The sequence below is a fragment of the Glycine max genome, chromosome 10, assembly GCF_000004515.6.
Source record: "Glycine max cultivar Williams 82 chromosome 10, Glycine_max_v4.0, whole genome shotgun sequence".
Lineage (NCBI taxonomy): Eukaryota > Viridiplantae > Streptophyta > Magnoliopsida > Fabales > Fabaceae > Glycine > Glycine max.
The window spans coordinates 39,659,139-39,681,094 of NC_038246.2; the positions used below are offsets into that span (position 1 = coordinate 39,659,139).

At 32.0% G+C, this 21,956-nt stretch overlaps 3 protein-coding genes across 3 annotated transcripts; 2 read left to right on the plus strand and 1 right to left on the minus strand.

Annotated features, from left to right (window-relative positions):
* The first annotated feature begins 4,384 nt into the window (after positions 1-4,384).
* On the plus strand, positions 4,385-8,847 carry LOC100778625 (protein NDL2). The gene is made up of 11 exons (XM_003536068.5): positions 4,385-4,761; positions 4,893-4,992; positions 5,188-5,285; positions 5,546-5,634; positions 5,900-5,960; positions 6,045-6,131; positions 6,799-6,876; positions 6,963-7,019; positions 7,131-7,186; positions 8,129-8,264; positions 8,379-8,847. The coding sequence occupies exons 1-11, from the start codon at positions 4,702-4,704 to the stop codon at positions 8,619-8,621; spliced, it is 1,065 nt and encodes a 354-aa protein (XP_003536116.1). The 5' UTR covers positions 4,385-4,701; the 3' UTR covers positions 8,622-8,847.
* Positions 8,848-11,196: 2,349 nt separating this feature from the next.
* On the minus strand, positions 11,197-12,051 carry LOC100779163 (mitochondrial import inner membrane translocase subunit TIM23-1). Its single transcript, XM_003536069.5, has one exon. It carries the CDS (start codon positions 11,963-11,965, stop codon positions 11,411-11,413), a length of 555 nt encoding a protein of 184 aa, XP_003536117.1. The 5' UTR covers positions 11,966-12,051; the 3' UTR covers positions 11,197-11,410.
* Positions 12,052-19,517: 7,466 nt separating this feature from the next.
* Positions 19,518-21,658, plus strand: GT-2B (trihelix transcription factor). The gene is given in 2 exon segments (NM_001249714.1): positions 19,518-19,894; positions 20,290-21,658. Coding segments are annotated over 2 exon segments (1,746 nt in total).
* The last annotated feature ends 298 nt before the right edge of the window (positions 21,659-21,956 follow it).

Below are 21,956 nucleotides of genomic sequence, written 5' to 3' on the forward strand. Positions count from 1 at the left end.
AAAGATGGAGCAATATGGTAACGTCTACCTTACATTAGTCTGAAGAAAAAATCGGTTACTGTGGTATACTGCCTTTGGAAATTTGTCACATGTTCTGAAATGTGAAAATGTAAAATAGTTTTCGGTAATTAATACCATATATATCTTTGCTACCTTGAGCCAGTGCCAATATGCAGTATTTTTTTATCAGCAAAAGGATTCTATTTACTAGAAAATCTGCAATGGTCACCAATGAGTATTAATGACTTTCAAATTTGGTAAGATGTTAACAACGCTGTTTGTTTCCCAACGGACCCCGAAAGTTAAGTGTTTCTTTAGATGTGACAGTAAGAAAAATGTGCTAAATGAAATGAATGATTTGGTGGAACTTGTTTGTCAATTAGTCAAGTTATACAAAAGAGGTCCTTGAGTGATTTTATATTATCAATTTAGTATCTTAGTGGTTGTTGGGTCCCTAAATGCGAAAGAGTTAATTTTGACCTCAAGAAAATAAACAAGTTCCCAAGTCCTCGCTCACCAAATCTTAGTGTTATGAAAGCACTTATGCATATTGCTGATAATACATGACCTAACATAGTATTTTCTATAACTTTATTAATAAAATATGGTTCTTTGCGAAGCTAACGATATTGAGATGAAAATGAGAACATTCTTTGATATTCCATCAATAGATTCGCAGTTGTGAGGTTCAATTAGTTACACAATTGAAAGATACCTATAGAGTCTTGTAAAGTTTTGTTTTTTTAAACGAGATTATTGAACTCAATTAATTAAGATTCAATATAACCTTCGGATATTGAAGGTCTAAGACTAAAGGTATACTTATCCACATAAAGCAAGATCTCGATTAAGTTATTCTCATTTTACATATGGAAATGCAAGTATACAGATTACATCGACAATGATTTATAATGATTTATAGTGTGACAATTATCTTACTTTTCAATGTATTTCAACATGATTGAGTCAAAACCATGGATTGAGGTTCAACTGAGTTATTTATTTTAATTTTATGTGAGCCAACCTATTAACCCGTCTTAACTTTTAGACAAGCTAACACAGTTTGGGACTTTGGGCTAAGACTAGTTCAGATCTTTAGGTAAACGAATTCTACTCTTGTATAATGGTTTGAGAAAATTTTGTCATTCCACTCACATTGCTAATCACTTCTCCATCCAAATAGTTCCCGAAGCTAACAAACAAAACAAAATTAAAGATACATGAACACGTGTACACTACATTTTGTAAAAGTTTCCCATGTAAACGAACATTTTTCCAATAGGAGCCGAATGTTGCTTCTACATTTACTGCATGATAATGAGAATGTTTATTTGAAGCCCTCAAACGACAGTCCATAATCATGTACCCCTATATAAACTTCTACACATTCTTACAAGTTTTCCTGATTAAAATAAAATAATTTTCCTTTCTTCTATTTTATCTCTTTCTTCCTTTTTTTATTATTACAAAAAATATAAATAAAAATATAATTTCTCTCTTTTTTCAACGATCGGATGGTACAAGAAAAAAGAAACTGACATGAGTAACTTTTTTTTATAATTGGCACGTAAAAGGGTGCATTTTTATTTATTTTTTTTATATTTTCCACCTAACAGAAACCATCACTTTTTGAAAAAGAAAGAAAAAGTTAAACATAGATGATAAACTATAAAGAGTAAGGAATCAGTGTATGTCCGATAAAAGGTTAAACTAATGAGTACATTAACATTTTGAGAAAAATATCTTACAATTTAAAACTTATACTTGTAGTTAAATTGATTTTTTTTTTTTTTTACAAATATCACCTTTGAAAGTAATCTTGTTTAAGACATATTTAAATATCAAATGTGATAATTTCTTTTAAAAAATATATTTAAACCTTATTTGTCACGTTATATTGGACTCAACTCCCGTTGATATTGTTGTTAAAATTTTAAAGAATAAAATTTCAATTCATTCTATTAGTAAATCTTTGTGAATGTCTAATTAGAAAATTACAATTATAAATTTCATACATAAAAATGCTACAATAAAGAGAGCTGTTAGAACAATTTAGCCTACTCAAACAGTTACGTAAATGGTAATTTTAAGTCAAAAAGGAAGACCGTGCACCCAACACAAACAGCGTCTGGCCTCGGTCCATGCCGCCACGAAAGCTGCATCCTGCAATTTGTACGTCAACACACTCGACATACCTAAAATTTTGCAGGCTTTCTCGTTTGAATCTTAATACTAGTACTTTTTTCAAAAATTGTACGGACATCTCGGACAAAATGTTACTTGTTATTTGGCTTATTACAAGGTATATTGCAAATAGAGTTCCTCGAGGAAATGGAGGATGTAAATTCCATGCCAACTACCAAATTCTGAGGTGCTTCAAGTTTACATGATGCCGTTATCCTTCAGTCATAATTGAAAACGAGGCATCGGAATTGAATAAAATTTGTGGCATGGCGTAACGAATATTTTATGACGTGGATAACAGAGTCAACATGCTTACGTGCCACTAAAGGCTATATGTATTTTATTATTATAAGAGAAGTGTCTGAATTTTAGCTTGTTCATCCCATACCCATCTGCTAAATTAATTTGTGTTGGGGATGTTGTCACGGAAGTCCGTGATCGGCGGATAAATTAAGAAAAGCCGCGTTCAATTCCTTTCCATAATTTAACGGATCAATCAATCACCATGCATGTCCTTAGCAGCATTTCCCAGTGAAGTTCATGAGATGATAGGATAAACCTAAGCCATCATTATTCAAAATATTCAATTGCCTTCTTATTAAACTCCTTTAACCAGTCCCGCCTTCCTATCAGGAGTGATTGTTGGAACATTACTATATTTGAGTAGGCTGTTAGTTTCTTACTAAACTTTTCGTGGTAAACTAATTGTGAAATTAAACCTTTATCGCTTCAAATTAACAACCTTAATTAATTTGTTAAAATATGTATATTTGTTGATCTATAACTATTATATTATAAAGGAAATAATCTCATTTCATTTTTCTAATGAACATTTTTACTCCCCAAAATTATAAACTTCCTATTTTAGTTACATCTTTTCAGTTTTATTTTAACTTTCAATTTCAATTACATCTTTTAAAATAAGTCATATCAATTACATGAACATTTAATATTTTCAATCCGAACACTTGCCTGTTTTTGCCCTAGTAAACATAATGAAAGTACAAAATACTATTTAACTTGATAAACAAAAATTATATATGAGCAAAATATATTATATGAGGCTCTTCTATATACAATTATAATTCTATAACTTCCAGTTGCTTTTCATATGAAATAGGGAATATTTTGTTGGCTATACAATATTATTATTCTGTATTTTTAAAACAAGTTCTTTAACAAGTGTTCCTAAAAATGATTTAAAATCGTATGAAAAATAACAATGATATTAAAGTTTTATACAAATCGTGCGTTTGCTTTCGGTGAAGAAAAACACGAATATTTATATTCTAAACTACCAAAAGGATGATTAGAATCTTAGCGAGAATAGTCTCACAAAATAAATAAATAAAATATACACCAACCTAGAAAAGATATGCTTCCTCCATCTCATTTTATTTGTCACTTTTAGAATATTTTATTTCAAATTATTTATTACTTTTAAATATTAATAAAACATTAATTATTATTATTTTTCTAAAAATCTTCAATAAATAAATACCTTAATAGATAGTATATAGTTACAACTAAACTATGTCATTAATAAGGATATTTTAATTAAATAAAATCATTTTAAATTGATATAATTAATTATTTTAAATCTTTATATTAATTACATTAAACAATTAAAAAGAGGAAGCAGATACAGTTTAATTTTATATTAAAAAAAACAGCATATTTGGTATTGTATCTTTCCATAATCTTAATTAGATTTAAATCCTGTAATATATGTACTAAAAAATACAAATGAGCTGGCGTCCGATCATATGTTAGTGGAGAGCTTTCTCCTAGAACAGAAATCCAGGTGGCCTACAGCTGTATAATGATGCTTGAGCAAAATTACGAGAAAGCCCTCACCTTCCATTTCATTTATGCCTCACATGTGCGCCGCTAATGAAATCCAGCTCAACACCAACCTACATCTCCTCTCCTGCACCCGCACATAGCAACCAAATCCTCTCCCTCCTCAAACATAAATTCTATTATAGTATTCTTTTTAACTAAAAAGCATAAAAAAGTGCAAATCATTCATCATTATGTGTAAATATAAAATATTACTATTTAATTAAATGATCAGGAATTTAATTATTCTTTAAATAAAATATTGAGTTGAAATCTTTGAAATGAAGAAAGCTGGTACCCAAAGAATTTTAGCCTAATTGAAGTTATACATTGACTTGACCCAAATTACTGGTACCTCAACTAATTCCTGAATGGCAACGCAAAGGTAATAAAAAAGTAAATAAATTTTAAATTGATTGTCTTTTAACCATCTCCAACGGTCACTGACTGAGTGACTCACGACACAGTGCAAGGACCGTAAAATCTCGTACTCTCATACGTTGTCACTATTTACTAAGGTCATTTGTGTGGTTCCCTTCAAATAAGGAGGTTCTGCCCGTAATTTGACACCAACGAATACGAAGAGTAAGAACTAAGAACTAAGAAGAGAAGAGGTTGGTCGTGAATATCAATATTAAGCAGTGTGAGGCATTTGTTGATGTATAGAGCGGAGACATGGGCGAGTCAAGCGACTCTGTCTCCATTGACATTGATTTGATTCCTTTGGGAGGAAAGGTAATGGCACTTTAACACGTTACAAGTTTTTGAAGAGAACCATTCATCTCCAAGTTTAGCTTGTGTTTATGTGATAGTGTAATGGAACTGGTATCAAAATCATGTACTTATCATAGATTATGTTCTTGCAGGAATGCACGGTTAAAACTAGTAAAGGTTCCGTGTCTGTGCTTGTTTGTGGGGATCAAGAAAAACCCGCTCTAATAACCTACCCAGACCTGGCTCTCAATTGTAACCTTCTTATTTATATTGCTTTTGTTTGCATATATTTTCAATATGAATATGAATGAATTTCCTCACAAAATGTTCCATGTCTTGTCTATGCGATTCAGTGAAGATGTTTTGAATTAGAAGCAAAGCAACCTTTGTGTTTGTAGTTTTGGATTACTATATAATTACAATAACTTGATTTTGGCTTTTTTGCAGATGTGTCTTGTTTCCAGGGTCTTTTATTCTGCCCAGAGGCAGCTTCTTTGTTGCTTCATAACTTCTGCATTTATCACATTGATGCTCCGGGGCATGAGGTCGGTATTAGCATTCTTCGCCTTCCTTCCCAACTCATATAAAGCTCATCTAGGCTTTTCTATGTAACTGTATCCCTTTTCATTTTGAAATCTTCAACATGATTCAATGTTGAGGAATTGTAACTTCCTTGAAATATTTATGATTAAACAGTTATGTTAAATAACGTCTATGAAACATAATATAAGACCTCAACGATGCTGTCCTCTCCTTGACCTTGAGTATAATTTGACTCTTTTATAATTTTTAAGAGTTATTGCAGTTGGGAGCTGATGTCATTTCTTCAGATGAACCATTGCTCTGCGTGGATGACCTTGCTGACCAGATTGCAGAAGTGCTTGATTTCTTTGGGTATGTAGAGCATCAGTTATTCTAAGCATTCCCCTATTGTTTTAAAAGGAAGAATGTGATAACTGTTGGTGTCATGCACATTGTTTGTGCATTGCTGGATAATTTAAACCAAGGAAAGAGAGTACATATATATATATTAGTAGGTCTATGTAAAGGAACTTAAGTATTTGTTATTGAATACAATTTTAGATTCCTAAAACAAGCCTCTTTGATATTCTTACTTGGAATAGGATTTTAACCATTTTCCAAAACCCTCTTAAATTAGGCTAAGGGAGGTTCTGTGCTTGGGTGTAACAGCTGGTGCTTATGTCCTCACTCTATTTGCTGTAAGTTGGCATTTGTGAATTATAACTTAATCCACCATAACAATCTAGTATGGTAAACCATCGAGCTTTTTCCTAATTTGGCAGATGAAATACAAAGAACGAGTGCTTGGATTGATTCTTGTTTCACCTATTTGCAAATCTCCTTCATGGACTGAATGGCTTTACAACAAGGTTTAATCTCTGTCAGCATTGGCTTTTATCATATGCTATCTACTAAGTGTCTGTAACTAGATTAAAATTTTTAGTAGCTCATTAACTGACAAGGATACATAACTTTTTTGTATACAATAAAACAATATGAAAACTTAAGTCTACGATGTGTGTCTGACACAGCAATAAAAGTCCAGGTCAGCATCATTGGCTATCATATAACAATTCCTTAGATACCTTCGAAGTTGTAAAGCAATAAAATAAAAAGAAGAAAATGTTAGATTAAAATTTTTAACCTGTGATGTTACAAACTACAAAACAAAACTCAGGTCATTAACTAAATGCAGAAAAATAAAAATAAAAAATGTACCTCCAGCCATTCTCATAAAAGAGCTGTCTTGTTTTGGTTCTTTCAAGCTCTCACTCTCTCTATAGATAGTCTATGTGAGTTCAGGAATGGTAAAATCTTAATAAATAGGCATTACCACTCAAGAATGCATTTAGTAGTCATTACCACTCATTAATGGCCATTACTACCTATTAGTAGTCATTCAATATTTGGCTTCTTAATTCCAAAACTGATGGAGCATTTCATTTTCCGGAACGTACATACCAAGTTATTACAGAAAATTCATTGCCCTTGTAAACATAAGGCCTCCCTAAAGGTTTTTTATATCCATTCATGCAGGTCTTGATGAATTTAATATACTTCTATGGTATGTGCGGTGTACTGAAGGAATGTCTTCTGCAGCGTTACTTCAGTAAGGTATTCTTCACATTCTTCCCTTCATCCCTCATTATGAAGGTAAAATCATTTCTATATATGACATTACTTCTCTACATTTGTTATAGGAACTTAGGTGCAGTGTTCAGGGAGCAGAATCAGATATAATACTAACGTGCCGAAGGGTATTAACACATCAATTTTAGTAAATAACATACATAAGCCTTGTGTACATGCATAATTTGAATGTTTAGGATTCTAACTTGCTTATCCTCTTTTCTGGTCTACAATTACAGCTTCTGGATGAAAGGCAAAGTTTGAATGTCATGCGATTTCTCCAAGCTATTAATGTGTAAGTTATAATGTTGTTTACAACCATGATAGTTTTCTTTTACTTTCTCTTGGCTCCTGTTTTTTTTTTCCTGTACTTAGTTAATCCTGTTATTATTGATGATACTTTAAATATTCTTGAGATGATTCAATAGTATATTTTGGTGGTCTGTTTATGAAGTTCATGCAAGTTGTAAGAAAATTCTTTTCTACAATTAGAATTTGAAATAGAGGGCAAGCCGTAGCACAGTGGTAAAGTTGTGTCTTGGCCACGGTTGGTCATGGGTTTGAATCCGGAAACGATTTTTTTTGTTTATGCTAGGGTTCTTAGCGTACAATAACTCTCCCCGTATCTTTGCATAGAGAGAAAGCCTTCAAGCACCAGGGTACATTAGTTTTTTTTTTATTATTAGAATTTGAAATGGCAATAGTTGTTATTTTACGAGAGAACCAAATTCTATCCGATGGCCACTGACTTGGATTTTGTTTGGGCAGACTAACATGGGCATGTAAATGAATGGATGACAAAAGAATGCCATTTCTTGTAAGGATATTATACTATGACACTATCTTCCACATAAGGACAAAATTCTCCAGATGAAACTTCAAATATTCTTACCTTCAGATGATACTTGTTGGGTTTCTTATAAAGATGATACTTTAAAGTTAAATGTTCTTCAGATGATTCAATAGCATATTTTGGTGATTTGCTTAAGAAGTTCAAGTTGTTAGAATTCGACGTGGAAATAATTGTCATTCCATACATTATTCTACGGGAGAAACCAAATTCTAATCTGTGGCTACTGACTCGTTTGATTTTTGGCAGACCACCATGGGATTTTACTGAAAAACATAAAAAAATGTTATTTCTTATAATTTCAATAAATTTCTGAAAAATTGAAAACCTTGGCAAAATTGTTAATTGTTTCCGTGATGTTTTACCAAAGTGATTAACTGGTTGCAGAAGGCACGATCTCACTGAGGGTCTGAAGGACTTGCAATGTAGAACACTTATATTTGCAGGTGAGAGTAGTCCATTCCATGCTGAATCTGTGTACATGAGCACAAAAATGAACCACAAAATCTGCGCACTTGTTGAGGTAGGTTGTACATTCATTTTATGAGTCAACATATAACTTATACTCAGCAGCCTCCTTAAATCTAGTTGAGAAGACAAACAAAAATAGCATGATCATTTTGTAATACTTGCTCAGGTTCAGGCTTGTGGCTCACTAGTAACAGAAGAGCACCCAAATTCCATGATATCACCACTTGAGGGTTTCTTAATGGGTTTTGGCTACCACAGACAAACACATGCTGCTTCCTCATCAAGCAATTGTTCAAATCCCGCAAGCCCCACTAGCCATTATTCATGCATAGCACCAGAACTGCTCTCCCCAGAGAGTTTAGGAATTAAGCTCAAGCCCATCAGAACCCGTGTTGATGTTCAATTCTAACTTTATCCAGCACAATACAGCCATGGAGCGAGCTAAATCATTGCACATAATATAATATATAGCTAGTGTAGGATATATTCTTTGATTAATGATTATGTTGGTGGACTAGTTATATTTGCAAAAATGGCTGTTTTTCCTACTAATGTAAAACAGTTGGAGGTGTCTTACAGTTTACAATAGGACTATTCTTTTCCTAATGTTGATTTTTGAGATATCTCTCACCAAAGTCAATCTGTTCCGGAACTAAGCTTCAACCTTAACTTTGTCTTTTTTTGGTTAATAGTTTGCCATTCTTTCACTATTACTGTTTACGGACTCGTAATATTACCCATAAGCTGATTGAAATTATTGCATTAAGAAGTGCATTTAGGCTGCTTGCTCTGTTTAATGTTAAGCCTTTAACTTTAAATCAATAATGCATTTACGGACTCGTGTTGTATAATTAATCAATGACACAGGAAACAATCATTATCGCCTGACTAACATTGTCACTGTTTTTTGAACTATATCTATGGATGAAAGGTAATTTTCTCCGTTCCTTCTAGATGTTGAGGCAATATCTACCTGTTGGAAACCGTTACCGGTGAAGTAGGTTTTACATGTAAAAAATGATGGAATTTTCGGATGGATCCACGTTTTTCTATTTTTTTCGTTACAATTTTTTTTGGAAATTTGTTTTCTGAATTTGGTCTATTTTTCTTTCACGTTCAATAATAAACTCACCTCCTTATCCTCAAACCAATGTTTTGATCAAAATTGGTTGAGCTCTATGATGGACAGATTCTATAAATAGGATGGGGTGCTCTCAGTTTTGTATCACCAAGTCTACTTTTTTATTCGAAAAAATAAACCATCTATTTTGAGTAAGGGTCTAGAAAAACAAAGTTGATTTCGGGTTCGTGTTTGCGCTACTTCGTGTTTGATCTGCGAGGTATGCTTGTGTTGTTTAGCTTCCGCTGTTTGATCTGAATATGTCATTTAAATTCATTCGCATGTTTAGATCAGTATGTGTATCTTTTACATTTGGTATCAGAGCTCATGTATGCCTTTGCCTTGCTCCTTTTTGGAACTATATGCCAGTAACGTTGTTCTATTCAATATGGGTATTTCGTTTTGATGGCTTTTAATTCAAACTAATATGAGAAATCTAAAAGAAATTGATGAACCTTCTGTGATTTAAAGTATTATTTTTTTCCACCATTGAAGGTAATCAGAAGCGACGATTCTATAATGTTTTTTTTTTATTTAATTTTCAACCATTATTCTAGAGACACAATTCTGGAAGCTATGTAATAGCCTTACGAAATGGTCATTCTGGACTATACATTGAATTATGGAATAGGGTTTCTGGAATACATAAAATATTTTTTATTGTTATTATTATTATGGAAAAAGCATTCCAAAAGTTATTTTTTTACTGTTATGGAACAGACATTTTGGAAGCTATTTTTTACTGTTATGGAACACCTACTTTGGAAGTTATTTTTTGTTGTTATGGAATACCTATTCTAGAAACTATCTTTTTACTATTATGGAAAACCTATACTAGTTTTATTATTATGGAACACCTATTCTGAAAGAACAAGAGTCGCGACATTATGAGAAGGGTGTCAGGGGAAAGGAGGTGGTGCAGGACAAGAGTCGTCATGGGAAAAATATGAGCTGTCGTGGGAGGGAGAGGAGCCGTTGCTAGAGCTGCCGTCGTGGATTGAATGATTTCTAAATGAGGAAGGTGTTAGGATTGAAAAAGAAGGTACTAGCTCATTAAGGGTAGTACAGTATTTTCATACTAAAATAGAAGGTGCAAGGTACACATATCATATAAGAGTGCAGGATTCAAATCCTGTAAAAAAAAAAATTGTACTTGGAAATTTGGACCCATGGAAACTGAGAGCCCACAAGGTTTTCGGGCCCGTAATAGTAGTGGTGTTCCACAGAGGAATGCAATTCTACTTTATTCTTATCTAACTTGAAATTTTAATAGAATCATGTATTTGAGTCTAAATTCAATTTGATAATATATGAGTGTGAGAAAAATAATGTCAAATTGATTGTATAATGTAATGTATATAGTTAAACAGCATAATTAAATAAGTATACAACTATAACTAAGTTAAAAAAATTATATTATTAATACATAATTATTTCTAAAAATTATACTTTTAGAAAGAAAATAACGACATGGTGAACACACCCTGCATAATAGGACTAGCTAGCTCATTTTCATCATAATGGTTGTTTAACAGTTAACATAGTTTCATGTTCTCTATTCATGTCTATGACTCGGAGCACATTTTAATCCTGAATACGTAATCACATGAACACGTTAATAAAGACGGTTTCTAACTTGTCGCAAAGGAGTTTAATCGACCATACTCAACTCTCAAGGCAAGATTTCAAATGAAACTAACAAGCCATTTCTACACAAGACTGGCTAAAGAGAATAGAAAAGCAAAGCCAAAGCATACATAGTTGACACGACACCGTTTTATACGAAAATTCCAGAGAATCCATCTCTTATAATCAGCCTAGATTAGAATAACCACGGTGACAATCAACAGAGAGGACTACAAGAAACACATTAAACAATAATTATAAAAATTCATGGTCACTTCTGTGCTTTAAAACTAAATACATGAATTTATGGAGAGGGTTTTACAAATTACAACTGCAATATGAAACTAATAGCAACAAACACTATAATGATAAAAAAAAAAGGAAGACAATTAATTCCAAAATATTAATCTAATTTGTACCACCATCCCCATGGTCGTTAACCTAATTGTTTCCTAGATCGGAACGTATCTTTTCAAAGCTTGCTTCCCGGAAACCGCGGCGGCGGCGGCGATCCCGCCGATGGCGCCGGCAATAGCGGCGGATCGGGGTCCGGCGGCGGCCCTAAAGAGCGTTCCGGTGCCGAGTCCGGCGACGGCGCTGTTGACGAGGTCATCGGTGCCCCTTAAGTAGGTCATCCCACTCTCGAGTCCCGCGAAGATGAGGCCCACCACGCCGAGCGAGTTCCCGAGTCTGCGACCCGCGTGGCCCCCCGAGTTGAGGACTCGGTTGAGTCGGATTTTGAGGGAGTCGCCGGACTCAGCCTCACGGAGGCCCTGGACGGTGCCCCTGGCGGCTCCGATCAAGGCACCGGCGAGGTAGCCGGAGCCAGTGTAGTATTGGAGGTTGTCGCCCCAGGAGCGGTGGGTCCTGGCGGCTTCTTCCGGGAAGAGGTGCTCCGGCGCGGTGGGGAGGTTGTAGAGCTTCTGGATGGGGACGTTGAGGTCCTGGTAAGGGTGGTAGACGCGCGTGTTGTGGTGATCCTTTGAGTTGCTTGAAGAATCCGCCATCGCCGCCTGGGAATGAAAAAATTCCAAAGTCTACGAGAACAACGAAGGCGTGCGTAGGGTTTAAGGAAGATCAAGTCTCAAAGGGTTTTGTGAATACTATAATATAATGTTTTGTTTTTTAAGGCACCACTTGGTATTAAAATAAAATTAATCTTACTTGTCGTAAGTCGTAACGATTATGAACTCAGAAAAAAAAAACAAAAAAAATCTTAACGATTATGGCCTGTATGAAATAGGAGGGATGAAAGAAAATATTTAATTTTTAATTTTTTGTTAGGTTTTTTAATTTAATATATAGGGGATAGGAAACAAAATTAATTAATTATTAATGAGGTACATATTGTCGAGTTGGAAAACCTATTTTCTTTTTTGTACTTCTTTAATGGGAAATGATAAATGTAAGAAAAGTTTTTTGGTTTTTTTTCATAATTACACCTTCTTTTTTTTACTTTTTTCCAATCTACACTACTTTGTAAATTAATTCTTAATATACACTATTTAAGACTTTTTCTCTTTTTTTAAAAAAAATAATTTAAAATATTATAAAATATAAACATTATATTATATGATTTTTTTAATTGGTTTTAAAATTACTTATTTATTAAATTAAATTTTATAATTTTGTTTTTTATTTTTTTAAAGAAAATATACCGATAAAGAAAAATAAAAAAATTGAATACAATTAGAGTATAATTTTTTAGTTATTTCGTATGTACTTTTATAGTTAAATTTATGTGTTGTTAATATTTTTTTATGTTCATTAATTAAAAAAAATAAGAAAATTAATTAGTAGTATTAAAATAAACTAAAAAATATAGTAAAAAATTAATTGATACATTTATCTTATACAATAAACATAAAATTTCAAAGAGTAGTAACTGTTATATTGAAAATATCTTTAAAAAAATTTATTGAAAATATCTTTAAATAAAAATATATTGAAAATATATTTAAAAATATTTATTTAACAGTTATTTTTTCTGCTTAAGTGATAAAAATTGATATTTTTATTATTTATGGCTTGCAGATATAAAAAGAAAAGATTAAAATATCCAAAAGATAAATATGAGCTATTTTTAATAATAAAAATATATTAAAAATATTTTTAAAGATATTTAATCAGTAATTATTTTTTGCTGTCACACCCGAATGAATGTTGCAAAAATATGAACGAGTTCAGGGGATCCTAATCCAAGGAGAAAAAAGACGGTAAAGAATCGTCCTGTTTCAACTCGTATTCCTACTCCTACTGGACGAACGAAAATGAACAGAAAGGTAGAAAAAATTGTAAAATTTATCGACAACATGGTCATAACATAGAAACAATTGTCTTAATATATGTATCCATCTTAAATTTTTCCTTAGTCAAAGTAAAATTGTTTAAGTATTTTATTGATAATGCAATATAATATTCTTCTATAAATAAATTGTTAAACAATTTTTTTTCATTTTTAGTCAAATCTAATGACATAAACAAAGTAATTATATTTAGTAATATAATTATATTAGAAAATTCAGATTTTAAATAAAAATATTCACCTAAAAAATATATTAAGTAAATTAAATAATAAAACAAAAATAATTATATTTAATAATATCATTTTCTTTAAAAAAATAAAAAACAAAATTATAAAATTTAATTTAATAAATAAATAATTTTAAAACCAATTAAAAAATTATATAATATAATATTTATATTTTATAATATTTTAAATTAAAAAAATAAAAAAGGAAAGAAAAAGTCTCAAGTAATATATATTAGAAATTAAATTGTAAAGTAGTGTAGATTGAGAAAAAGCTGAAAAGATAAGGTGTATTTACATTAAAAAAATCAAAGTTTTTTCGTGCAAAAGTAACAAACCATGATTTATATCAAATCACAACCTTTATTAATTGAGTTTTATTTTTTAAAAATATCACCCTTTCGTATTATATTTCGTGTAACTCGTGCAAGTTTTATTCCTATAATTCTAAAGAGTATAATGCATATGATGGGAATATTTCGCAAACCAATTTCTAAGATGAAAATATTCTGATTGTTTTAATATTACAGTTATCTAGGATGAAGATATTTTTCTTCAAAAAAAAAAACAGATGAAGATATTCAAACATATTTTTTTATTATTATTCATTGCATCATGGTTGTATTTTGTAAAACATATATATGCCATTATCTTTTACACTTATAGATAAGAAGGGAGTATTAAAGTCAGATTTTGTACACAGTTGTTAAAAAGATATTGATATTTAAAAAATTCTTCTATTTGAAAAAATATTACACTTTATGTTTAATATATATTATCCTCCCCTATATTTTTTAATCATAAAAAAATCATTGAATATGCTTCATAAAAGTTGAAAAATTAGTTGGGAGCTAAACAATTAACTGAAAATTAAAAAATTATCTTATTTTGATAAATTATTTGTTTAATTTTTTAACAAAAAAATATAAAATTACATAAATAGACATATTTATGTAATATTTTTATGAAATTTAAATTTAATTCTCTTGATAAAATATATTTTCTATTATTTATAACTTTATTACTAAATTAATTTTAAACTATTATAGTTTTATTTGTAAAATATAAAAAAAACCCACATATACTTATTATATATCACTATTATTATCATCATATATAATAAAAAAAATAAGAAAATCATATCATAGGTAAAAAAAATTAAAATGATAAAATTTTACTTTAAACACAAGATTAAAAATGAGACCAATCCAAGGATAAATAAAACATACAAAAATTAAAAAATTATAAATTGAATTTATTGTCAACTTTTTCTAATAAATAGGACATTTTTTGTTGACAGTTGCTATTTTCCCCCCTTTTACTTTTTCTTTCAGATTTCCCCCAAATTATCGTCGTAATTCTCTCTATCCTTCTTCTTCGGTAAAACACTTTGTATAGTAACCCATCGGCCGCAAAATCTCCAGCCACTCCACTGCAGTGTCGACGCAGTTCCTGCTCATCGAAGGTTGAAGGTGCGTCGTGCTCCTCTCGCTGTCTTGGATGATTAGTTCTCTGGATTCACTTCCTCTTTGCGGTGGTTGTGGCGATTTTGGTTCACTTTGGTATTTTGACAACCGAAGAGCATTTGAGGATTATGAGGTTTAGGGATGAGTACGATAATTTGAGAGATCCAATCGCGAATTTCACTGCTATATTCACATAACTGTTCAAGTTTAGCACTATTATTTTTGTTATAGGTATAAGGTTATTGCTCCAATGAATTATGGAGTTCTGGTTTTTGTTGTTGAATATGGTCGAATTAATTGGTGTTTATGTTTGATTTTAGCATTTTAGAGGAGAGGTTTGGTTACGTTGACGAAGAGTGTGTTCAAAGGGTAGTTTGGAGGAAAAAAAACCAAAATAAAAGAAAGGGAAAGTGTAAAAGTATAAAAGCGGAATAGAAATAGCAATTATCTTTTTTTTTTTATATATAAAAACTAAAAGAAATATGTTTTTTTTTTTTTTTTTGTCTAAAGCTTACAAAACTTGTTATAAGTTTTAGTTGTTTTAGTCTTGATACTAAAATCTAATAAATTTTTAAGGAAAAAAGGGAATAAATATAAAAAAAGTTAAAAATTAATATTTAAAAAAATATTATTTCAAATAATATTTTTATAAAAATACTAGAAAATATTAAAAAATATTCATTTACTAAATAACTAAATAAATTTTTCAGACGATAAAAAAATCTATAATTTAACTAAAATACTTTTTGAAACACACTCAATTACCTCCCTTCCTATTTATTGATATGACTTAAACTTGTTTAATAATCATATAGGAAAAAGTGAAATAAGTTGCATCTTACTCGATAATATCTGGGTTATCGTTCCATTTGAAAATTGTTTATCTATGCCTCAAAAGCATTTGTTTAACAAATGGAAATATGTTGAATGATTTATAAATATATAAACCTATAATTTCATGCAATTATTGTTATTGAGGAATAAAATGAAATAAAAAATGCATTTATTAAAGTTCAAATAATTTGTTATCATATTTTTATTATTTTATAAGTAAAGTTAAGTTACTTTTTTTCATTACAATTTTTTTTATTAAAACTATTGTCTTTTAATTGTAAATCCATAAAAATTTCAAAAATTTATTAATTAAAATACAAGTAAGTATTTATTAATTAATCATCATAAATAATACATATAAACAACAACATAACATTGGTTTGTGTGAAATTTATCTTAGATTTCTTAAATTAGATATAATATATTTGAATCTTACGAATGAATAAAAAATATGATTAAATTGAAAGATTTTATTGAATAAGATTCCTTAGCCTAGATAAACTTTTAACAAAGATAATGAACATTTGATAACAATCTCATGATTACCAAAAAATTAATTAATAATAAATAAATACACATTAAATTATTATAATAATTAAAACAAATAACCTTACAAATAAACCAAATTCAACCAAAGACAAAGGGTAAACAAAAAATATATCCATTGAAGATTGAAGAATTTCCTTGTGCATTGAAAAACAAGATGTTTAAAGGAGCTTTCAGCAAATGTGGTTGCATTTTTATTTAATAAATTCTCTATCATTCCAGGTCAACTCTTAGTAACACTTAACAAGCAAATGTGGTTGCATGATTATTATATGTTAGTTTCAGGACACAGTGACATTCTAACAATTACTTTAAAGTTAAATATTTATAATAAAAAATATATGTGTATGATAAATACTCAAACTTAAAAAGTATTTTTAATTTAAAATTTCCTACGTAGTCTCATCTTAAATATTGAGATATGAAATGAAGTGTGAAAATGGATTATCCTTTACATTTATTGACGGATGTGATTGGCTGTGTGTAAAATCCTTTTGATAGTGTATGCGTATTAATCTCATTTTTATTTATAGAAACTTAAAATAATATAAGCAAAAACACTTCCTCAGCATAGAAAAAAAAACAATTTGAAATTCATTCTTCTTCTTTTTGCGGATTGCAGTTACGAAGTAGATATGAAAAGAAGTTGGACTTGAGGTTGGACACTAGAATTGGCATTGTACTTACTCTTCCTACCAAACCAGTAAAGTTGTAATTTACGGCCTAGGGTGTATCAGCGATCCAAGACCCATGACAGTGTACTTACTACTCAGTTATTATATTATCCACTAGTACTTGGCAAAAATAAAACAGGCCCATAAATACGACCCATTTATTTTAGCTTTGGGTATGTTCATGCAAGTTCGGCCTATAAATTCCGCCACCTTTTAATAATCAATTGTGAGATAAAATTGAAGGTTTGAAAGAGAAGACAAACCCACATCCACATGGAACCAAAACTTTAAGACTGGGTGCATAATTAAAAGAGAGAGAGAGAAAGAGAGACCCTTTTAACAAAAATGAATGCACATCCAAGCCCCTCACTGCTATGAACTATTGGTACAACTTGCAGCCATTTTCAGTCAAATAGGTCAAAACTCAAAAAGTAAGGGAAAAACTGGCAGGTAGACAGGTACCAAGGGCCAAGATTGAGCCAATGCAATGAGAAGAAGTTGCGAGTTATGACATATCTCTTTCCACAACTCATCGCAAGCTGGTTAACCACTTACCCCACCCCTTTCTTATTTAGCTCACCTCCTTCCTCCCAAATCCGAAAGTTTGTTTTTTTTCTTTCCTTTTAATTTTTTCTTCTTAATCATGTTTAACCTTAATTTCACCCTCAATATTCCAGCAATCACATGTACAACGCTTTCAATAATATATATGTCGGGGTGCAACATTATTATAATTAAGTTGCTCATTCTTTTTTTTTTTTCCTTTCTTTATTTCCATTATGTGTAGGTGCAAATACCAAAGTTTATTACATATTCTTTATGTGTTGGTGCAAATCTTAATGAAACGAACCAACCAAAGGAAGGAGGGGGGGGAAAATAGTGCATGGTGATGGTCATAAGGGGAGTCTTAAAGATGCAACAAGGTCGCAGAAAGGGGAAAGTAAATCGTTGAAGGTGGGGGGAATATTCTTATTGTTGGTGTTCATAGATCCAAACTATACATGTAATAGTAGGCCCAACATAACCATCAACAAATTGAAATGATATATTTTGGCTTCTTGATGATATAGTAGTATAGAGAGGGCAATGCATGAATCCATGACTCACACACACTGCACTGTGGTGAAGCTGTGTACTATAGCACTGTATCCTCTGTACCATGTGAAGATTCCCATCCTTAAATAATTGGTCCCAGCCTCTGCATGTTTTCACGTGTCCTGCCATCCTGATGCCGTTAATTACACCATCATGAGCATCAGCTACTGCATAGGATTCGAATGGCCCAGTGACAACCAAAACTATTTATTTCTTTCTTTCTTTTTTCCAAGTATCATTTTCCACCTCAGTCCTCTCCCTACCACACGCTTTCCACAAGCGCGTCCTCTTCAGTCTCCAATCATGCATGACATGATATAATAGACCACCCCTTCTTTTCTTCCTTTCTTCCTTTCTTTCTTTCCCTCTTGTTGAAGCAATTGCATTCATTTCCCCATTAAATACAAACCGGTAACACCATCACGCACACAATCGTCTTGTTTTATGGATTCACTTATCCTTTGTGATGTATATACTGGCGCCAATTATTCTCTCCTAAAGCATATCTGATTTGTGATGAGGGTGACACTCATATATCCCGGCTACTTAAAGTTTTTTTTCACCAGAAGGAATTACGATGCTTGATAAAGATGACTTTGGAATTTTATTTGGAAATAGGAAAAGAGCTAAAAAGCACTCAATGTGCCTTTTTTATTTGTAACGTGATTTGATTGACTTGTTCAAGGAAGCCACATCTTCATTTAAGAAATGTTAATTACCAATCCATTAGTCTAAGAGTTTAACAATTATGTTTTTGATAATTTAAAATTATTTTATATTGTCATTATAAATTATTGTTTAAATTTTTTTAAGATAATTATTTTAAATGTTAATTAATTTATCATATATAATAAATTATAATTAAATATCTGTGTAAAAAAAATTACCCTCGGTGTATAATTATTTTTGTCTTAATTTAAACATTTATTCAATCTATTATTAGTTAAAATTTATCAAAAATAATAAATTTTAACTAAATATAAAGTGTGTATCAGAAAAAAATTTATTGAGTAATATGAAACTATGTGATCTCAATTAACTTTATATGATATATAATTGAAGTTATTATTTTTTCTGATAAATTAAAAAAATTGTATGCATATCATATATAAATTTTTGTTGTTGCTAACAATCTTCTCGTTTTATTATTAAATAGAATATATTATTTGTTAGCTAGGGGCGTGAGTTCACTTTCTTCTAAAAGGGTGTGGTGGTGGGCTATCTTTTCCCTTCCATGCAAGGACAAATTCTTTGATAAATGTGAGAGAGAGAAAGACAGAAATCAGAGAGAGAGAGAGAGGTTGGTGCGTGGTTTGTAAGGTGCTTGCTTGTAGCATTTTGCTGATTTTAATTTACAGTGAGCACAGGAAAGAAGAGGGTAAAGAAGACAGAAGTGTTAACAGAAAACACAAACATGTTCGATGGAGTACCAGACCAGTTCCACCAATTCATAACTCCAAGGACCTCACAACCTCTTCACTTACCTTTCCCTCTCCATGCTTCAGGAACCCCCAATACCACCTTCCCTTCCAATTTTGATCCTTATAACAACCCTTCTCATCAATTGCCACTCCAACCCAACAACCTCTTGCACCCATTACACCACAAAGATGAAGAGAAGGAAGAAAACACAACCACCGTCCCAATGAACTTCGAAATCCAAAGAGATCAAAGGCAACAACTTCCTGAACTAATTGATCCCTGGACTACCGATGAAGTGCTTACCCTCTTGAGGATCAGATCTAGCATGGAAAGTTGGTTCCCAGAACTCACTTGGGAACATGTCTCAAGGTAATTAACTTAATTCAATCTTAATTTTTTTTACTGTTATTGCGTGCCCTTAACTTTTTTTTTCTTTTTTTTCTAAACAACGATCATCCAAAAAAATCAACGCAATAAATTCGTTATCAGAAAAACAATTATGAGCTGCACTTTGTGTTGTGTTTGATCAGTGTGGTTGCATCGTATGCTTAAAAACTTCATGTGGTAGACAAACGCACACGTGCACCTACACTTTAGCTAACACACTGACACCTTGACACACACACACACACACAAAAACACACAACCCAAGAGGAAGGAAGGGAAGTATTACGTGTTGAAGACAAAGGTGCTAATAGATGCTTTCATTCCATGGTTGTGTTTTTTTTTATTTTGGATTTATATAATTTATGGTTTGGGCGCAGGAAACTAGCAGAGCTTGGATATAAGAGGAGTGCAGAGAAGTGCAAGGAGAAGTTTGAAGAAGAGAGTAGATATTTCAACAACAACATCAATTACGCCAAGAATAACAATAATAGTACCAGCAATTATCGGTTTCTTAGTGAGCTTGAACAACTTTATCACCAACAAGGGAGTAGTGGTGATCATCTTGAAAAGATGACTCAGCCACCACTGCAGAAACAAGGCAGGATGGACCACCATGCATTAGAATTGGAAGAGGAAGAAGGGGATTCGAGAAACGTTATTGTTGACGCATCGGTGACAAAAATACAAAGCGACGAGGCACTTGCGGTGGAAAAGATCACAAAGGACCGCAAGAGGAAGAGGTCTGATAGGTTTGAGATGTTCAAGGGTTTTTGCGAGAGCATTGTGCACAAGATGATGACTCAGCAAGAAGAGATGCACAACAAGCTCCTTGAGGACATGATGAAGAGAGATGAAGAGAAGTTCACCAGAGAGGAAGCTTGGAAGAAGCAAGAGATGGAGAAGATGAACAAGGAGCTTGAGATGATGGCACGTGAGCAGGCTGTTGCAGGTGATAGACAAGCCAAAATTATCCAAATCCTGAACAAATTCTCAGCCACTACTTCGTCCCCTGCAAGCCACACCCTCAAGAAGGTAAACACCCACATTTCACAAAACCCTAATCCTTCACAAACAGAAAACCCTACTTTAAGTGTTGCACAAGACACACTGATTCCTTCTACTTCTTCTACTTCAACTCCAGCTCCAGCTCCTCCCCAGAACCCTAGTTCTTGTTCTCTAAATAGCCAGAATAATAATCATATTAATAATAATATTCCAGTAGAGAAAAATTCGATTTTGAATAAGGGGTCCTCATCAAATGAGAAAGACGATGTTGGGAGAAGGTGGCCAAAGGATGAAGTGTTGGCACTCATAAACCTGAGGTGCACCAGTGTGAACAACAACAACAACAATGAGGAGAAGGAAGGGAACAACAAGGTCCCTCTGTGGGAGAGAATCTCACAAGGGATGTCGGAGTTGAGATACAAGAGGAGTGCAAAGAGGTGCAAAGAGAAGTGGGAGAACATAAACAAGTACTTCAGGAAAACCAAGGATATTACTAAGAAGAGGTCCCTTGACTCAAGAACTTGTCCCTACTTTCATCAGTTGAGCAGTCTCTACAATCAAGGAAAACTCGTTCTACAATCTGAAAGCCACTTGAATAATACTCCACCTGATCAGAATCCCGAGCAAGTAAAACCAGATCAAACAACACAAGCTCATGAGTCTTCTTCGCAGGTGGGGTCTGGTAGTGGTTTCAGTGTTCAGCAACAGCAGGTACCTTCTTTGGATTTTGATCAGTTTTAATTCATTGATTCACATAATAAGAAGTGTACCACCTCTTTTTTGTATTTTTGTTTTTTGGTTGATGCTGGCTATCTTTAATATAGCATATAAATTGATTGTGTATATTTGAAAGAACTTAGAATTTGGCGAGCACCGACAGCTATAGCTAGTTTGAGGAATGAGAACTATTAATATTTCTATTCCGGTGTAAGTGTTATTTTCATATATATTCTATTTTATTTTATTTTAGTGAGAGAATCAATTGATGGTTTCATATTTGTTTTAATGGGGAAGACATTGACCCTGTGAAAAAAATAAA